The sequence below is a fragment of the Petaurus breviceps genome, unplaced genomic scaffold, assembly GCF_028583685.1.
Source record: "Petaurus breviceps papuanus isolate PSGF00001 unplaced genomic scaffold, PetGlider_PUasm1.0 350, whole genome shotgun sequence".
NCBI lineage: Eukaryota > Metazoa > Chordata > Mammalia > Diprotodontia > Petauridae > Petaurus > Petaurus breviceps.
Genome location: NW_027186199.1, coordinates 548301 through 567420, shown reverse-complemented (window position 1 = coordinate 567420; position 19120 = coordinate 548301). Strand labels below are relative to the sequence as shown.

Sequence of the window (19120 nt, the reverse complement as noted above, 5' to 3'; positions counted from 1 at the left end):
TTCTACATAACTGTTTGCATGTAGACTGTGAGTTCCTTGAGAGCAGGGACTGTTTCCCCTTTGTTTGCATTCCCAGTACCTAACAGAAGGCCTGGAACGGTCCACTTCTTGACTTGGTAAGGAGAGGTCTTGGCGCTCAACCCCAAAGAGAACTGGAACCAGCATAGACAATAAGCATCCTTGCTCTCTGGTCATCACCTGTGTCCTTAAGACAAACCTTAAGAAAGCCTATTATTAAAAAAAAAAAAAACCGGGGCAGTTAGGAGTCAGGAGGACCTTAGATCAAATATGACCTCAGGCATTTGACACACTTACTAGCTGTGTGACCTTGGGCAAGTCATTTGACCCCAAGTGCCCTGCAATCCCCCCTCCAAAAAAAAAAATAACCCCACTATATTGCGCCATCTTAACTCCTAGGTCTGGGAACCGCCAAACACACTAACCTTCTTCCAAGTTCTCTTTTCTAATGGTGCTGTCATTTTCCATTACATTCCTATACCATGAAGTGTTCAGCCATTCCCCAATCAACGTACACCCTCAGTTTCCTTCCAGCTTTTTACTGTAATTGGCCTATTTCACAGAACTGGGGGGAGCTGCCCCCTGCTCTCACACCCACAGGTTTCCGAGCTTCCTTCTAGGAAGCCCAGCTAGGGAGTAAGTTGCTCCACCCTGCTAAAGGAACCAATTCAGGGAAATTAGTGATGGAAAAAACTACATTTCCCAGGGGGCCCTGCACCCAGGGCCCCTCCCTCTGGACTTGGGCACCAATTGGTGGAAGAGAAGAGTGACGCACCTGGTGACCAGTGAATTCCTTAGGCGGTAGCTGCAGGAGCCAATGAACAGAAAGGGGCGGAGTTTGCAGCAGCTGTCTGGCTTTCTGTACTCAAGAACAGGGGTGGCGGCGGCATGAAAAGGGTCCGTGGAACCGGAGACCGCCGGGGAGGCCGGGATCGGGGCGGGACCGGGGCCAAGGCTGGCGAGGGGACACTGACATCGCAGCAAGCCCGTGGCCTCAAGAGTAAGCCCAGCACAGGTGAGTAAGGGGCTAGGAGGGGAACAGCCGGTACGGGAGAAGGCCAGGGCTGACTGGGAGAAGAAAACCAATGGAAAGACGAGTAGTAGGGAATCTGACCAATAATATTAGGGCTTGAGGAAGGGAACCCAATGGTGGCACAGAAGACAGGGGACCCGACCGATAGAAGGCGGAGTCAGGGGAAGGGAGGAGGGACTTTGTTGGGAACACGTCCAATGAGGGTGTGGCCTGCAATTAAATTTCATTTAATTTAACTAGTATGAAGTGTCTACTAAGGACCCAGCACGTGCCATTCCCCGAGGGTGCAAAGATTTAAAAAAAAAAAATCCCAAAACTATCCCTGCGTTTTAGGAGTTTAAGATTGATTGATTGATTGAAAGGACAGATCGGTAAGTAAATGTGCCAAGTAAATCCGAGGAGAGCCTTACAAGCCAGAGGGACAGCCCAGGGAAGGGCTCAGTGCTGGAATAAAGATGGAGGCCACACTGGAGGTCAGGAGTTAATGTCCATAACTGTTTCAGTATAATTGGTTTCCTTTGTAGTCCTGTTTTTTATTTTATACAATTAAAAATAGTATTCAGAGAAGGGGTCTATAAACTGCCCCAGAATGGAGGTTGCAGTACCTTTTGGAGACCAGCAGAAAATTGGATGATTGAAAATGGGGAGCTTTGGAGGTAGCTCTCAGGGAAGATTGAACTTGTAAGGAAGAGAGTCAGGGGAGTGTGCACGGCTGTGTGAGGGAGAGATTTGGTCTGCTTGATGAGAGACTGGTCCAAAAAGGGTAGCCCTTGTTTGAAAACACTCCCATGGGCAGCCAGATTCAGGAGGATTCTCCTCCAAGGTTCAGATCAAGGGTCACCACCTATTTCAGGCCTTCCTGGATTCTCCTTCCTCCCCAATTTATTTGCATTTACCTAGCACACAGTTTGTATTTATTGATCAGCTCTAAGCTTAGAAAGTGTTAGGGGAAGATTTGTTCAGTTAAACAGTTTTACCTTCAGGGATATAGGGAGGTGGCATCAGTCTGGCCATCTCAAAGCTCCAACCCCATGAATCTTAGGGGAGACTGGAGAGGGGAGAAACTGAGCTCCCCTGCCAATCCTCAGGGAGCTCACAGACTAATTTAGTGGGAGTAAGATTAATAAATGAAAGATTCCTGGAGCAGGTTGTACTTGAATTGGGATGGGCCAGCCTAGGAAGATGGTGAGACTTATTGGGAAACAAGTCAGGAGAATCTTAGGGGTCTGATAACTTGTTCTCAGGACTTTGTGGGGTTTTGGCTCCTGTCTTTGCAGAATCCTGGAGAAGGCAGAAAGTGTTGCAGATTCATGAAGCCCTGAGCCAGGACCCAGTAGATGTGGAGTTACTTCGAATGGCTGCCCAGAGCCGAGGGGGCCTACTTAGCAACCAGGTCCGGAGAAAGGTCTGGCCCCGGCTTCTGGGCCTCAGTCCCTATGACCTGCCACCCCATCCAGGTGTGAGGGCAAGGGTGTGAGGGGGAGACTGGGAGAGAAATGAGAGGGAGATAGAAGGAAGCACTAACTTATTCCTAAAATCCTCTACCACATTCCAGTTCTACCCTCACGTGGCTGAAATATCTGGAGTGAACAGTGGGAACCTCTGGGAATAAAGAGATGGGCAGAATTCCAGAGCTCTAAGGCACTTCAGGAATCCCCTAGTCCAACCCATTCCCCAGCTCATACTTGAGCGGGGTCATTGGATTTCAGTTTCCATATCTATAAAATCAACACGGACTGGATGGATTATAAAATGAGAGGACTGGACTGCTATGATGAAAAGATCCCCAGATATAAAGATGGAGAACATGAGTTCAGATCCTAGTGCTGCTGACTTCTTCTGCTTCTTACTCTGTGTGACCTTGAGAAAAGCCACATAACCTTTGTGGGCCTCACAGCCCTCATCGGTAGGAGGAGGGGGTTATATCAGATGACCTCTAAGGTTCCTTTTAGTTCTGTCTACATCTGTAATCCTATGATCTCCAACAATTAGTCATCCAGCTTCTCTTTGAAGATCTCTAGTGATGGGGAATTCCTTATCTCCAAATGCAGACATTATACTTTGACATAGCTCAAATTGTTGTAAAATTCTTTTCTGCTAGTGAGTCAAAATTTGCCCTTCTGCATCTTCCAGCCCCCGTTCCTTGTCCTAATATAGGGCATTCCAAGAGTCATAGTGACACACTGGATAAAGTGGTGGAAAGATTGAGAAGAAACCTAGGTCCAAATCTTACTTCTTCCACTTCCTAACTGTATGACTTTTAACTTTTTGAGACTTAGTTTCTTTGTTTGTAAAATGGGGACTAAAAAAAAAAATCTCTGTAGCAAGAAAAAGAATGGTATAGAAGAGAGAGCCTGAGGAATAGCGAAGTTCACGCCTAGCCTTTGGCCTTCAGGGTCTCCAAAACTCCTAAATCACACAAAAATTGCTGATCTTCTTCAATGAAGGTAGATTCCATACTGGTAGTTCCTTGCAGAAAGGAAGGAGTGAAACAAGTATTAAGCACCTACTATGTACTAGGCATGACGCTAACCACTTTACAAATATCAACGCACTCCTCACAGCGACCCTGGGATGTAGGCGCTATCATTATCCCCAATTTACAGTTGAGGACAATGAAGCAGCAGACAGAGGTTACATGATTTTCCCAGGTCACAAATCTATTGAGTGTCTGAAGCTGAATTTAAACTCAGATCTTCCTGATTCAAGACTCAGTACTCTGTTCACTGAGTCACAGCAGTGAAATCGAACATAGGTCAAAGCAAATGTGTATGTGTGTTTGTATGTTTGGATCTGTGATATACAGCGATAGATGGATGGACTGGACAGACAGAAAATTAGTACTGCACAGGTGGTTGTTGGGCTAAACTGAAATAATGCATGTAAAGTGCTTTCCACTATGCAAATATCAGTTGTCATTGTTATTACTGTAACCAGGATATTAGTTGTGGAGCTATCTCAGGGAAGAGGAATTAGACTTTCTCTGTTAGGCTTCAAACCATCAGGACCTCTAAAGCTCTGAGCTCACACACAGACTGTGTTCATCACAAGGCCCAGCTCAATATGTTATCATCTCCTTGTCTCATTATGTTTCTACCAGATTTTATTCTGAGAAGTCTCAGAATATAACTCAAGTCTATGTCTACAGACTTAAGTAAAAGTATCGTTTCACTCCCCTTCAGTACTCAAGATAACCCGCAGGCTTCCACTGAGAAAGTAAAATAGTATGCGTATGGAGTTCAGTTTTTAGTGTCAATAGATAACAATTCATGACCTGGGTTTCAAGCAGCTCCTATTTGGGTGTTTACTGACAGAGAAATCAAATAGCACTGGCCCACCATGAGTTCAGTATATAGACTGTCTTCCTGGGAAAACTAGCAGGTATCCAGATGTCCTGTCTCTCAGGCCAGGGAATTAAATTCCAGGCTGCAGAAGCCCAAGGGAAATCAGAACCAAATGAAATGTAATTGGGAGATATTTAACAAAATAAATAAAAATACAACATAGATAATGTTATCTTTTGGTTTTCTAAGCTGATTTCCATCTCTTTGAGTTTGACACTCAATTTTTGACACTATTGCTTTAGACTGTGGGACACTGAAGCTGTCTATGATAATACTTACGGAAGGGGTGAAGGTTCTCTGTGACACCTGGGGAGCTACAGTTAAATGGAAGAAGAGCTGAGAGTCTGAAACTCCTCCAGAGTATATTAACATTGTGTGTGATTCTTTTGTCATTAAACCAGTTGTCTCTGCTTCATTTGTCCTCGGATGACTGGCTATGAACAAAGTTGACTGTTTATTAAAGAACTTTGAAAAGTAATTCCAGCCAAAGAGATGGTGATTTTCTTTTTGTTGGGGGGTGATTAGCCCCCCCAAGATTGGGCCCATTCTCTCTGAGTGCAGAGCTTGGGGGCTAGAGATTATATTACCCTCTGAAATCCAGCAGAAAAAGTCGAAAATCCTTTTTCCTATGATAGTACCACACCTGAGGATCATGGGACTTGGAACCCCGAGACCTGGGGTTTCTGATTTTAGCTATCTGTGTGACCTTAGGCAAGACACCCCTCCTGGCATCCTTGTTTTTTTAATCTGTAAAATTTTTAAATACTTGAAATGATTAAGGTCATCTTCTTGACCTGGTTCTTCTATAGCTGGGTCTCAAGTCTGCTGACTAGCTGAGGGTATTTGGGAGGGCTGAGGGTAGGTGGGTGGTAGTAGTGAGCTGAAATCTTGGGACCTTGGAGGAGGGAAAGCCCTCTGACCCTAAACTCCTGCTTCCCCACCTTTTGCTTCTCACAGGCCGAAGCCCACTTCGGGACCATAGGGACTATCAGCAGGTGCAAATGGATGTGGAGCGCTCCTTGGCCCACTTTCCCCGGGGTGAGGTGCCTGGCTTGGGCTGGGGACAAGGAGGGCAGCCCGGGGGTGAGTGAGGAATTGGGCTCAGGGCAATAGGCTGATATGATAGAGCACTTGATTTGGAGGCCAGTGAATCTGGGTTCAAGTCTTTTTTAGAACCCATGTAGCCTTCATTAAATCACTTTACCTCAGTTTCTCATTTGTAAAATGAAGGGTTTGGATTATATGGTCTCTGAGGTCCCTTCTATCCCTAAGTCCTATGGGGGAGGGAACCTGGAGAGGCAAGGAAGGGATGGTGAAAGTGACAGTGGCGCTCCTCCCCTTTGGCCTGGGCAGGGATGCGCCCTGAGCAGAGGGCAGTGCTGCAGGAGCAGCTGGTGGCCGTGATCCTGGCTGTGCTGAGCTCTCGGCCAGAGCTGCACTATTACCAGGGCTACCATGAGGTGGCCCTGGCGCTGCTGCTAGTGCTGGGGCCTCGTGCAGCAGCTGCCTTGCTGGATCAACTCTCCATGCACCATCTCAGGTACCCAGGGAAGAAGGGGCATGAACCTGGGGGGAAAGCAGCTCCCCACATATCCAGGGCCGGGTTTAGGGTGTACAGGCCTGGGAGGAGGTAGCTTTTCTTGCATCAGCCTAATGGACTTTGGGCATGAAGGGGCACAGCAGCTCACCTTATATCACCTCAGAGGAGCTTGAGGGAGGCATAGCCTAGGCAGCTGCCCTCTAATGCCTGGGATACTCATCAGGGACTTCATGGACCCCACAATGGATAACACTTGGCACATCCTGAACTACCTGCTACCTCTGCTGGCCCGGGAGAGTCCTCAGTTACACAGCTTCATGGAGAGGTTAGTAGTGTATTCTTGAGCCCTATGGGCAGGGGGAAAGAGGTGAGGGACCAGACCCCTGTGGTAGATAAATGGGCAGGGAAAAGCATGACCTGGGACCTGTGGTGGGGTGATCAGTCACAGGTGGGTGGTCAGTCCCAGGCACCAGCCTGAAGGCTGTGTAGGGGAGAGAGGGAGGGTGTTATTAGAAGAGTGGGACAGACTCAGTAGGGCATGAAGGTGCTCAGCCTAAGGCCCCAGCATGTTGGTGCCAGGGCCGAGGTGGGAACAGTATTTGCCCTAAGCTGGCTGCTGACCTGGTTTGGCCATGTGTTACCTGAGCCCACCCACGTGCTGCGTCTCATGGACTTCTTCCTAGCTTCTCACCCACTCATGCCTGTCTACGTGGCTGCTGCGGTATGGACTGATCTTGGCTGGTTGGGCTGGGGATGAGGGAGGCTTGGGATCAGAGTTGTAACCTGTGTCCTAAGTGGGCCTGTGTGGTGGGAAGGAATATGCTGGGGGCCAGCTTTGATCCTGGAGGTCTTAGTGGGGGAAGTGGGGTCCAGGGTCCATAGCTCTGACTTATACCGCTATCTGTTATCCCCAGGTGGTTCTGCACCGGGAGCCAGAGGTCCTAGCAGGCCCCTGTGACATGCCAAGCCTGCACCAGCTGCTATCTCGCTTGCCACAGCCCTTGCCCACTGAGTCCCTCCTGGCCCAGGCTCTGAACCTCTTTACCCGACACCCCCATTCCCAGCTGGCCCAGGAGGCTCCTGTGAGGACCCATAGCAGGTGACCTACTGTAGGCTGGGGTATAGAGCTTGGGGAAGACACCCAGAAGAATGGGGGACAATGAGGCTTTTGGTGGATGGTGGGATGCCAGGGTAGGTCCTCAGGGAAATGGACTAAGGAAGAGGCTGGGTAAGGGAATGTTCCATAATCCAAACTCAAGATGTATCATTAATTTCCCCACCCTATCCCCCCTCTCCCACTTCCCTAGTTTATCCATTGAGGGCTCCTTCACAGCTCTACAAGCAGCCTCAGCACACCAGAGGCCTGACTGGGTTCTACAGAAGCAGCGGCAGCAGCCAGGGTACCAGAAGCCTTCAGGGAGTCAGAGTGGGCCCAGTACCCTGGTGAAAGCAGCAGTATGGGGTCTCTCAGCCACATTAGGGGCAGCAGCCCTGGCTGTCACACAGACTGCACTGGGCTGGGGCCCTGAAGTTCTCTGGAAGATCTTCTAGGTAGACTCATGCCCCATTGTGACTCTAACTGGCTTCCAAACAATGGACTGGCCATCATCGGGCTGAGCACAGCTCTAATAGCCATGGCTGGACTGACCAATGATGATAGCACTGGCAACAGTAGCCAGCTGGACAGAGGGACTTGAAGAGATGACCAGGAAAGGAAGGTCAGACATTCTTCCCCTCCCCCCAAGAGGGACAGAGGCATTGGAGAGGGCTCATCTGAGGACACTGATGGGGGACAGAACTGAGGAGACCTCTGTCTGGACCAGTCTACCCATCTGTCTCCCTCCTTCCTCAGGGCAAAGGTGAGCCATCGTGGATTTGTACCTGGACCAATAAATTCATAGCAGCCTGGCTTCCTGGCTCCTGGGGAGCACATCTTCTTCTCTCTCGCTGGGCCAGGCCAGTCCAGACAGGCTTGGGGGAGTGGGGGATTGATCCGTGATATTCTGTCTCCCCTAGCTCCTAGAACAATGCTATGCTGTTGCTCCACGTTTGGTTCAGGGAGAACAAGTGGGCATAAGAATCACTGGGCCTGACTTTCCCACGCCTTCCTCAGGCCTGGTATCAAGGTGAAATGAACACAGAGATCATTTCACAGACAGTCAGACACATAGACTCAGGAAGAAGACTAAAAGAGGTCTGGCAAACTGAGGTATAAGGAGAAAGGCAAATTCAGAGAGAGAGGTAGATAGACGCAGAATAACACAGAGTCCTAGGAAGTACGCCATCGAACAAACAGAAAAGCGATGGACCCAGAGATAGGAGACAGAGAGACCCAGACTCCAGAAGAAGAGTGAAAGACACAGAGTGCCACTATGATGTAGAATATGAAACCCAGGGAGGCTCTCTAGATGCCCTCTCTCCCAAAGGACCTGCTTTTCCTCAGGGTAGGGGGGAGCCCTCCCCCCTACCCCCCATGTCTGAACATTCCCCAATAACAGGAAATTAAGTCTCAGGAACAGAAGCAGTTCTATCAAGAGTCGCGTTTATTCTCCTCTTGGAGGTGCGGTGCTCCGGGGAGCTGGTGCTATTGTGCTTAGGAAGGAGGTCTGTCCGTCCGTCCGTCTGTCCGGCCGGCCCCGAGCCCCCCGGGCCGCAGCCCCAAAAGCGGGGCATGAGGAGGAGTCAGGCGGAGGGGGAGAAGGGGACGGCCCACGTAAAAATCCCAGCCTGTCGGGGCAGGGCAGGGGGAGTATGTACAAGGACTGGGGAAGGGAAGGGAGTCATGTGCTGCAGAGGGGAACAGGGGGAGGGCACAGCTGCCCTGTCCCCTCACAGCCCTAGCTCTCCCACTCACGCTGGGTGGCCCCGGGGCCTGTTGCAGTCAGTACAAAAACAGAGGTGCTACCTATACACGTTCCTTCTACCTGAATTCGCTAAGGTGGGATATTGTGCTGATTCAGAGATGGGGACTTAGGGAGGGAAAAAAAGGGGGGACCCATGGCTTTCCACGGTAGGACAGGGGGCAAGGCATTGGGGAAAGGGGGCCCCCGGCCTGGCCCAGCGGTTGTGAGACCTGCTCACTGCTTAGGTAAGTAGGTAGACCATGTGTGTGCAAGCACAGAGGAGGAACACAGGGGAGGTAGGGAGGGGCCCAGGGAGGTTTGATGTGTGCGTGTGTATATGTGTACAACCATGTTTGTGTGACTGTGGTAGTATGTTCCTGGGCTTGCATGTGTGTGTGTTCCTGTGTTCTATGTACAACTGCATTGGTGTGCCTATGTGTGGCTTGTCTGGGTGTCATACTGGTTGGAAGACTATCTGGCTGTGCTTGAGTGTGTAAAGTGGATGTGTGGCCTCCTTGCTCTGTGTCGTTGTGATGGAATGGGATTGGAAGCTCCCTGAGGGCAAGGACCATATCTTAGCTTCTTGTTTCCCTTAGCAGCTAGTGCAGGCTTAGGCTCTTAAGAGGGTGTTCTATGAAGATGATAAAATTTCGGAGCTGAGGGAGCAGCAGATGGAGTGGAGTGAACACTGGACCTTGAAGGAGGTAGTCTAGTGAATCCCACCTCCAGCACTTACTGTGTGAATTTCCTCACCTGTAGAATGAGTAGAATATTTGTGGTACCTACCCCACAGAGTTGTTGTGAGGAACAAGTAAGACAATGTATGCATGTCACGTACTTTGTAAACCATAAATTGTTCTAGAAACATCAGTTCTGATTAGCCCAGCCTAAACTTGAGCTGAAATCCTCTCTCTGTTATCTCTGGCCAGACTCCACTTGAAGACTTTCAGTAATAGGCAGCCATTCTCCTTTAGGACAGTTCTACTCTTTAGAAATGTCTTTTTTCCTCATATCAAAGGGAAATCTGCCTCTCTATGATCACAACTCCTTTGCTCCTATTTCTGCCCTCTGGAGCCAAGCACCAGTTGAGTAAATGAATGAATGTGTATGCATATCCACCACCATATATCCGTGCCTATGTACATGGTAGTAATTGGTGGAGAGGGTTGTGATGGGGGGAGGGGAGAATGTTGTGATTGTGTTCTGTTATATAATTGTGTCCCTGGGTGTATCATGGAATGATGAGTGGACCCAAGGCAGAGGAGTGGAGGTCCCTGCACTACCCCAAACTCTCCTTCTGGGGTTCCTAGAGTTGGAAACCTCATCTCTCCAAGTTGGGGTGGTGGCTATGTGTGTGACAGTGTGTGTAAGGGGGTTAAGTCTGTGTTAGTGTTCAGTTCTATCTCTATTTCTGAGTCTCTATTTCTGTTTTTCCATGTGTTTTCTCTCCTTTCTCTATGTCTCTGCATACCTCTGTGCCCATCTTCCCTGGGTCTCCATATAGCTCAGTCATTACAGAATTTCAAGGTTGGAAGGGGACCTCAAAAGCCATCTAGTCCAACCCATAACTGAAAAAAGAATCCTTGTCCTCTATCTAGATCTAGGATCAAAGGATCACAGAACATCAGAGCTAGAAGGGTCCTTTGACACCATCTAGTACGAGCCCCTCCTTTTATAGAGGAGAAAATGGAAGCCAATTGCTCAAGGTCAAACCCAAGAATGACAGGAATAGGAGGAGTACAGCCAGCCCAGTTCTCTTGATTTGCTGTACTCATTCTATTACACACTAACCTGCCCCTTGGGTAGCTCTGTATAGAGTAGGAAAGCTGCTGCCAAGTCACCCCCTGCTTTCATCTTTGTGATTCTTTCTTCCGCGTCCTTCTGACTCACTTTCTCTTTACTTCAAGGAATGAACGCCCCCTGCTCCTTGAATTTCTCAAATCTTTCTGACCTTTACTATGCGAGTTCCCCCATATTCTGACTAGAAAAGAGGAAGATTATATATATACATATATGTGTGTGTGTATATATATGTATGCGGCATCCCCTCTTAGACTATAAGCTCAGTGAGGGTGCAGACTTGTCATTTTCCAACACTAAACATGTTGTTTGTTGATTGGTATTCTTTTGTCTCTTGCTCCACTGACTTCTCTTGCCATATTTTATGTTTCCTTATTTCTCCGACCCCTTGTCTCTGTGTCTATTTCCATCCGTGTCTATTTCTGTCTCTCTGCATCCTTGTTTCGCTCTCCTCGAGACCCTGTCCATTTCTGTCTCCTTGTCTTCGTGTGTGGTGTGGTGTGGTGTGGTGTGTGTGTGTGTGTGTGTGTGTGTGTGTGTGTCCTCCGCCTCTCTCCCCAATCTGGGGTCTGTCCCTTGGTGGTCGCCTCCCCCGCCGCCGCCGGGCCAGCCGAGGGGGCCTTGGTTGGGGCCAGGGCAAGGGATTATTGGAAGGGTGGGATGGGTAGAGAAAGTCTGCGCGTATGGCCCCGGCCCACCTCGCGCAGTGTCCCTGATATCGGCGCGGGGCGGGGCCTGGGGCGGGGCTTGGGGAAGAGGGAAAGTGGGGGGGTACCTGATTCTCTGTAACACTAGAGGCGGCGGCAGCTTCGCATGCAGTGCGCATTATTGCTCTATAGTCGGTATCGGACTATCTAAGGGGAGGGAAAGTGGGGAGGGAAAAAGGAAGGGAAAGGGAGGAGTGAGGGGCGGGGCAGCCCGGGGAGGGGAGGGCGGGGCTGCATGCAGTGACGTCACAACGGCGGCGGCCAATGGGGTGGGACCCTGGGGGGGCGGGGTCGCCGCCGAGGCTTTGGCATAGACGGGCGAAAATTGGCAACTGAGTGGGAGGGAAGGGCGGGGCGTGAATGGAATTACTGGTGGGGGGGAGGAATCTATGTAAGGAGGCGTGAGTGGAGCTCCGAGGAGGGGCAGGGCTGACAGGGGTGGAGCTCCGAGATGAGGGTAGGGACCTGGGAAGGAGGGGAGCTGGTGGGGAGGACTTCTAAGAGGGGCGGAGCTCCGATGACGATGGACTGCATGTGGGTAGAAGAGCTGCCAGAGGGGCGGAGCTCCAAGAAGGCGGGGGAGGGGGGTAGTGGCGGAGGTGGGGTGTCTATCGTAGGTGAAGGGGGAGAGAAAGTTCTTGCAGGGAACTTTCTCGCAGAAAAGCCCAGGGCGTGGGCCGGGACTGCCCGACCCGAGTGCAATCCATTCATTAACAAACATAAATAACAGAAATAAATAAACCCGACGCGCATGAGACGCCCCCCCTGAACCCCCAGGGCTTTACCCGCAAGGCGAATACTGAGAGGTGGTGGGGGAGGGGGGGGTGTGGGCGAGGTGAGCGTCACTATTACAGTTTGCCCCGCCTCCCCCAGGGACATTTAATGCCTAGAGGGTTGGGGCTGGAAGGAGTGGGAAGAACCTAGGGCTGGGGAAGGTCGGATAAGTCCATGCGATCCGATATGCGTCATTATTATTCGTTATGGGGAGCAGGGACTGGGGGCCCAGGTAACTGGGCCGGAAGAGTTCGGATTTGGCGGGCGGAGGCAGGGCAGAGGTGGAGGAAGGGGAGGGCGTGTCCAAACAGGCCCCTACCGGGTCTGAGCTAGGGAGATGAGGGGAGGGGTTTCCCAGTCCTCATCTCCCTCTCCCCCCAATCCCTAGAAAATTGTAGGGAGATTGCCCTCTTGCCTGTTCCTTGTCCTCCCTGGAGCTCCACCAAAGGGGAGGCTAGACCCAGGGTGCTGCATTCCTCCCTAAGCCTGCAGGCAGAGGGAGCCGGTCCCTGGGTATTCAGCCTTAAGGAACCAAGGGGCCCGAAGACCCCAGAGGTCCTGTGACTCTTGAAGGAGCCGCCACTCCCCTCCTCCATCTGTGCAAGGCCCTGAGGGAGGACAGGGGCCCAGTGACCCTATTGCTGGGAAATAAGATGGTGGGATGGGGTATCCCTAGCCCCCAGCCTGTGAGGGGTCCTAATTGGAGAGGACAAGAGGCAGGGTGCCGGCGCCTCGGTAGCCTATTGCTTAAAGGTGGACGGCAGCACCCAACCCAGTGTCCCATTATCCCCTTCAGCCAGTAAAGGCCCAAGGTGGCTGGGGGAGGGGCTGTCTCCAAGACCCTGTCACTGAGGTGGGGGTGACACTTCCCCAGCCTAGGGCCTTTCAGACAGGATAGGCTTCCCTGGGTGACCCTATTGCTGAAAGAAATGGGGGACACCCATTCCCCAGCCTGGGGCTTCTCTTAGGAGACAGGCCAGAACCTTTCCAGGGAGACCCTATTGCTGAATAAAAGGACAGGTAGCCTCTTACCCAGGTCCCATCCCTATCTTGCCCCTAAGTGGGGACAGGGGGGTAGAGAGGTCACCTATTGGGACCCTATTGCTGAGTAATGAGAGGCTCCCCTTCTCCAGCCCAGGTCTCGAAAGGGGGAGCTAGTTGAGATCAAGGCAAGCCGCCTTCCCTATGGCCCTATCATTGAGAAGATGGGGAGGGGGACCCATTTCCTAGCCCAGGTCCTAAAAGGTGTGTGTGGGGGGGAACAGAGACTTTGCCTTCACCTTTCCAGGGGACCCTATTGCTGAGTAGTAGGGGCAAAACCCTCCTCACCCATTTTCCCCAAAATGGGGGGGGGAGGAGAGAGAGGTCGCCTTGGGGAGTCCCTTCTCCCCAGTCAAGGGCCCCAAAGAGGGGAGACAGACATGAAGACAGAGAAGAGGTCGCCTTGGGGGGAAGTGCGCCCTCCCCAGCCTGGGGTCCAGAAGCTGGGACAGGGGCAAGGCCACCTTTCCCTTCCTCAGGGACCCTATTGCTGAATAGTGGAGGGTGCTCCCTCCCTAGCCTGGAGCCCAGAAAAGAAGGCCAAAACAGAAGCCATCTTTTCCGGGGACCCTATTGCTGATCAATTGGGAACACCTCTCCCCTCCCCACACCTTACAGTCAGAAGCTTGGAAAGGATCAGAGGCTAAAACCGCCTTCCTCTTCCCAGGGGAGGGGAGCCCTATTGCTGAGAGGACGGGCGAGGACCCCGGCTCTCCCCTCCCAGGACCCTATTGCTGCCAGAGGGGTGAAGGGAGGATGGAGCTCCGGGAACGCCCCGCTCAAGCCCGAAGCGGGCTGAGAGGAGGCGGGCCGTGCACTGAGGAGGATGCCGAGGGGGGGGCAGGGCCGGGAGTAGTCGGGGGGCTGATGGTTCCTCCCCCACTTCCCTCCGCAGCTCCCCCTCCGGTGCTGCCGCCCTTGAAGCAGGCGGACTCGTAGTGTTTGTTGAGATAGGACTTGAGGGCGAAGGCCTTGTGGCAGCGCTTGCACTGGAAGTGCTTAAAGGCCGAGTGCGTCTGCATGTGCGCGCGCAAATTTGAGCGGTCAGCGAACGCTTTACCGCAGTGCGCGCAGCCGAAGGGCTTCTCACCAGTGTGCGAGCGCATGTGGCCCTGCAATAGCCAGGGCCGCGAGAAGGCCTTGCCACACACACCGCACTTGTGGCGCAGGTCGTGCGTGAGCAGGTGCATAGCCATGGCTGGCATGGATACGTACACCTTGCCGCACGTGGGACAGCGGCGCGCCAACTTGCTGTCCAGGCTGCGGTGCGTCTGCTTGTGCCGGCTCAGGTTAGACGACGTGGCGTACGTCTTGCCGCAGTCGCTGCACGCGTGCCGGCCAGCGCGCGCCTCGGACCCTTGCCCCGCCCCGCCTGCCTGTTGACCCCGCCCCCCAGACCCCGCCCCACTCCCGGCTCCTCCTCCTGCTCCTGCGCCGCTACTGCCGTCGGGTCCGCCTTGGGCCGAGGCCGTGCTGGCGCCCTTGCGGCGAGATCGGCCGTCGGTAATGAAAAAGGAGTCTGCAGCGTACCCCTCGCTGACAGCCGCATCACCATTGATGTAGCCTCCTGCAGCCGTGGCCAGCTCTGGTCGCGGGGTGGGCGGTGGGGCCGAAGCAGCGGGCGGGCCCAGCTCTCCGCGGACTGCCGCTGCGTACATAGGCTCCTGGGACGGGCCCTTGAGCAGGGAAGCATCTGAGTCTGCGGCATCGTACACGGCTGGGGCGATGTAGTCACTGAGGTATCCTGTTGAGGCCAGGGAAAAGCAGGTAGACACGAAAAGGAAGATACAGACACGGGAAGAGGTAGAGGGAGAAAGAAGAGACAAAGTGAAATGGAAAGACAAGTAGAAACAGGTGGAGGAGGGGAGAGAAGGAGCGCAGACAGGGAAAGAGAGGAGGAGACAGATGGGAGAGAAAGTAAAAGGACAAGAACACAGGTACGAAGACAGAAATAGGGAGACAGGGAAACAGGCAGAAGAGGATAGTATGGATAGTGAAACAGTGACAGAAAAGAGGCCAAGAGAATGCACAAGGATACAGAAAGACACACAGAGAGACCCAAGGAATAGGGGCAGGGGGTGAGAACAAAGAGGGATCAGAAGCAGGAGTCACAACGAGGTGGATGAAGATAGGATAGGAGGGAGGAACAGGAGACCAGAAGAGACACAGAGGCAAGGTGAGACCGAGAGGAGAGGAGGCAAGAGAGGAGGGAAAGAGATGAGAAGGGGACTGACCAAATCTAGGCCCCTCCCTTTCCCCCCATACACTTCCCTCGGGGGGAGCAGCTGTACTGTAAAGATTCCCCCTTCAACCGGTTCCCACATCCAATCCAAGGGAACCTCAAGGTCGGGGGAGGGGGTGGGGAGGGTTGTGGTTGGGAGACTCCCATCTCTTCCTTTTCCTCTTCCTTCTTTCTTCCCTCTTCCTCTTCCTTTTCTCTCCTCCCCTCATCCCCCCTCCTCTTTCTCTTTCTCTCTCTCCCTCCCTCCCTCCCTCTCTGGGTTCTCCCCACTTCAGCAGTTTTGCCTGATTATGCAACACACTGCAGACGGCTGCTGCCTCCTCCTCCTCCAGGCATCAGCAGTGGCAGCTGCACAAAGCCCTGACTGTGGCCCCTGTGGTACCCCCATCCCTGATGCCTACCCCTCCCATACTCCCTGTCCATTGGTCTCTTCCACCCACTCACCCTAGGGCCAGGGGGGGACTGAGGTGTTTCAACCAAGTAAAGCTAGGGGGAGGTGGGTATAAGGAGGGTGGGTGGGAAAATGGAAGAGGAGTGGCACAGTCACACTGCCACACACACATGGCATCATGCAGGCCACATGCCGTGTCCCTCAAAGTCGCCCACAGAACACACAGAGATAACGTCAAAGCATCGATATGGTTACACAGCACAGCCGCACCCACAATCATTAAGCACATGGAGTCACCCACTCATCCTGGGTCATGGTTATAAGTATGGATGACATAGGGTCAGATGTGAACTATTAAAGAAAGCCAAGAAGTCACATGTACTGTCACATACTCATAGGGCCACACAGATAGTCATGCATGTTCTTATAAATATAGGATCACTACCATATTCTTATAGGGCCACATGTTCACCCATAGTCACATACATATACAGGGTCAGATATGGTTGCACACAGATGGAGAAAGTCAGTCAGTCAGTCTTGTCTCACACATACAGGGTCACCTGTGGTGATGCATCATATATATATGACACATACAGGATAACATATACCCACAACCAAACACAGAGAGGGTCACAGACATGGTCACATGCACACTTGAGGTCACACAGGGTCATAAACACATATTTGGGATTATACATAGTCACAGAATCATACATGCTTAGGTTCACACATAATCATACACATGCAGGGCCATACACATTGTCATACAAGTAGTATCTTAGGGCACAGCTTACTCTATCCCTGGCCTAGATCTAACAGTTGTCCTTGAACTTGTGTGCCCTCAAACAAAGAGGCATCTCTCATCTACCATAGACCCCTGCCTCCTCCCAGTCCCAGATGTCCCCAACTTCCCTATCAGGCTCCCAGACCCTGCTCTCTACTCTTCTGCATCCCCACATGTCCAGATTCAGCTTCCACAGTGATCAGATTCTTCCAGGACACCCTAGAGACATCTCTGCTCAGGCTCATTCCCTCATTCTTCTATGACTCTCATACCTAAACATCTACAGACCCTTTCCACTCAGCCTTGGCACTAGCTTCATCCCTATTTCATCCCCTTCTGTCCCTGTCTCCCCATGTCCTGATGGGGAAGATGTCTGGGTTGCATGTGTGACCATGTGTCTGTTTCTGTGCATGTCCCTGCATGTCAATATGTTTGTCCCAGCTTTGTGTGTGTGTGTGTGTGTGTGTGTGTGTGTGTATACCACCCCCATCCTCACCTACCAGGCCCTGTTTCTAACTGCAGTTCCTGTTCCTCATTCCTGTGGCCTCAGTCTATTCCTACCCACAACCCTGGTCTGTTCTTGGTCTCCATTTCAATCCTTCTCTGCAACCAAGTTCCCTTTCCCCCCTTTCATTCTTCTGCAGTCTTTGGCTTGCCCCATCTTCCTGCTGCTGCTGCTGCTGTGGTTACAGTCTCTGGTGCCTACAGCCTTAGAACTCCCTGCACCTTGGACTCAGCTTTCCAACCACATATCTCAGCCGCAGAATCTTTGATCTTCCCTTAACCCCTCATACTATGGCCTCCTTCTAGCACTTGGTCCTGAATAATACCCCTCACCCTTAACACACCATGCTCTGTCCCTCTAGAGTCCTTGCTCCCCGATTCTAGCTACCCACATCTCAGTCCCCTAGAGACCCTGGCCCTATCTTTGGTCCCCCATGCAAATAAATAGTCAAGGTCCCCCACCCCACCCCCCACTATATCCCAGCATTATAAAGACCCAAAACCTTGCTCTCTGAAGCTCCTAGAGCCCCAGCCTCATATATTTCATCACTCATTTGTGTCCCCTGGAGCCCTGACCCCCATATCTCTGATAACCCCAACTCCTGCCCCCACCTCATATCAGCACCTATGTCACTCACGCCCTAGTCCCGGCAGCCCTGTGCCTCAACTTCCCGTACCCCAGAGCCCTAAGCTCCCCAATGTAGTGGTCTCCTTAAACTCCAGGTTCCCACATCCCCAGTCCCTTGGCCCCCTCACCTTTCTCTGGCAGCCGGGTTCCGAGGTCGCTCCGTGCCCGGCCATAAGGGCCCTCCAAGTCAGAAGAGGAGAACGCATCAAGTTTGACCTTTTTGACCAGGAAAGATCTGGGCATGGTTCCTGCGGGGCTGTGGGGCCTCTGCGGGACCAGGGGAGGGAGGGCGGCCCGGGCTAGGGCCTGGGCCGGGCGCGAGGGGGCTGCGGCCGCCGCGGAGCCCCCTCACCATCCGCGGGGCGGTGGCCGCGGGCCAGGCAGAGCTGGGGGGCTCGTCTTCTTACACGGCGTCCAGAGGTTCCCTTCGGCCTCCAGCTCCTAGCCAGGCCGCCGTGGCGCGCGCCGCCGCCTCCTCCTCTCCTCCTCCTCCTCTTTCTCTCCTCCTCCTACTACTTCTCTCCTCTCCTTCTCTCCTCCTCCTTCTCTCCTTCTTTCCCCCTCCTTCCTTCCTCCCCTCTTTCTCCTTCCGTCCCAGCCCTCGGACAGGAGTGTGTGTATGGAGGGGGGGGGGGTCGGCTTTGCCCCCAGGTCTCCTCCCAGGCCCGGCCCCGGCCCCCCCGGAGCCCCGCCGCCGCGGCGGGCGGGCGGAGCGACGGTCCCTCAGTGGCCCCCCATAGCCCCGTGGGGCTCCGCGCGGCCGGGGCCGGGGTTGGGGCCGGGGCGGGCGGGCGCACGCTGCGCCTTTCAGCACCACGGCCAGCACCCGGCTCCGAGTTTCTGGCTGGGGCTGGGGCTGGGGCTGGGCCGGGGGGCTGCGGGCAGCCTGGGCTTTATTGTTCTGCCGGCGGAGCGGGCGGGGGGCTGAGGGAGGGGGCGGGGGGCGGGGGCGGGGCTCAGCGCTCGGACAGCTCCCGCCGCCCGTGATCGCCTCTGTCTGCCTCTGCCTCGGTCTCTGCCTCTGGCCGGGGCCCGGCCGCTCACTTATAAAGCTGGGAGGGGGGGGGGGGGGGGAGGGGGGTACGGCGGGGGCGGGGCTGGGCCCCCCTCTTCCCCCCCCCCGGGGGCTTCCCCTTCAGCAAAACGAGTTCTGGGCTTGAGAAAGAAGAGAAGGGGGGGTGGGTGGTCCTGGTCTCCCCCGGAGGTTCCGGGGATAAGGAGACCCAAGCATTTGGGAGCCCTGCCTGCCCTCGGAGTCAGGGTCCTCGCCTCCCCTCCCCCTGGGCTGCGGGTCTCGGAGGCCCCGTGTCCGCGGGGGTGGGGGTGGGGGTGATGCTGAGGCAGCGGGACTGCATTGGGGCCAACGCGGCGCCCTCTGCCGCAGTCTCCCCCCCCCACCCCCATCCCCCGCCTCATTCTCGTCCGCTCTGGCCTCGGGAGATGCCTTGGACATCTCTCCCTGGCCCAG

The 19120-nt window shown here is 53.5% G+C and overlaps 2 protein-coding genes across 3 annotated transcripts; one reads left to right on the top strand and one right to left on the bottom strand.

Moving 5' to 3' along the window:
- Nucleotides 1-218: 218 nt before the first annotated feature.
- LOC138168039 (TBC1 domain family member 20-like) lies at nt 219-7845 on the top strand. Of its 2 annotated transcripts, XM_069097015.1 has the most exons (8): nt 219-1033; nt 2329-2508; nt 5353-5433; nt 5749-5935; nt 6159-6260; nt 6515-6656; nt 6850-7034; nt 7243-7845. In XM_069097015.1, the coding sequence occupies exons 1-8, from the start codon at nt 907-909 to the stop codon at nt 7484-7486; spliced, it is 1248 nt and encodes a 415-aa protein (XP_068953116.1). In that variant the 5' UTR covers nt 219-906; the 3' UTR covers nt 7487-7845. The 2 variants fall into 2 exon arrangements, with proteins under 2 accessions (XP_068953116.1, XP_068953117.1); XM_069097016.1 differs by lacking the exon at nt 2329-2508.
- Nucleotides 7846-10950: 3105 nt separating this feature from the next.
- On the bottom strand, nt 10951-18276 carry SCRT1 (scratch family transcriptional repressor 1). The gene is made up of 2 exons (XM_069097014.1): nt 17781-18276; nt 10951-14844 (listed from the first exon to the last, which is right to left on the bottom strand). Exons 1-2 carry the CDS (start codon nt 17893-17895, stop codon nt 13880-13882), a joined length of 1080 nt encoding a protein of 359 aa, XP_068953115.1. The 5' UTR covers nt 17896-18276; the 3' UTR covers nt 10951-13879.
- Nucleotides 18277-19120: the final 844 nt, after the last annotated feature.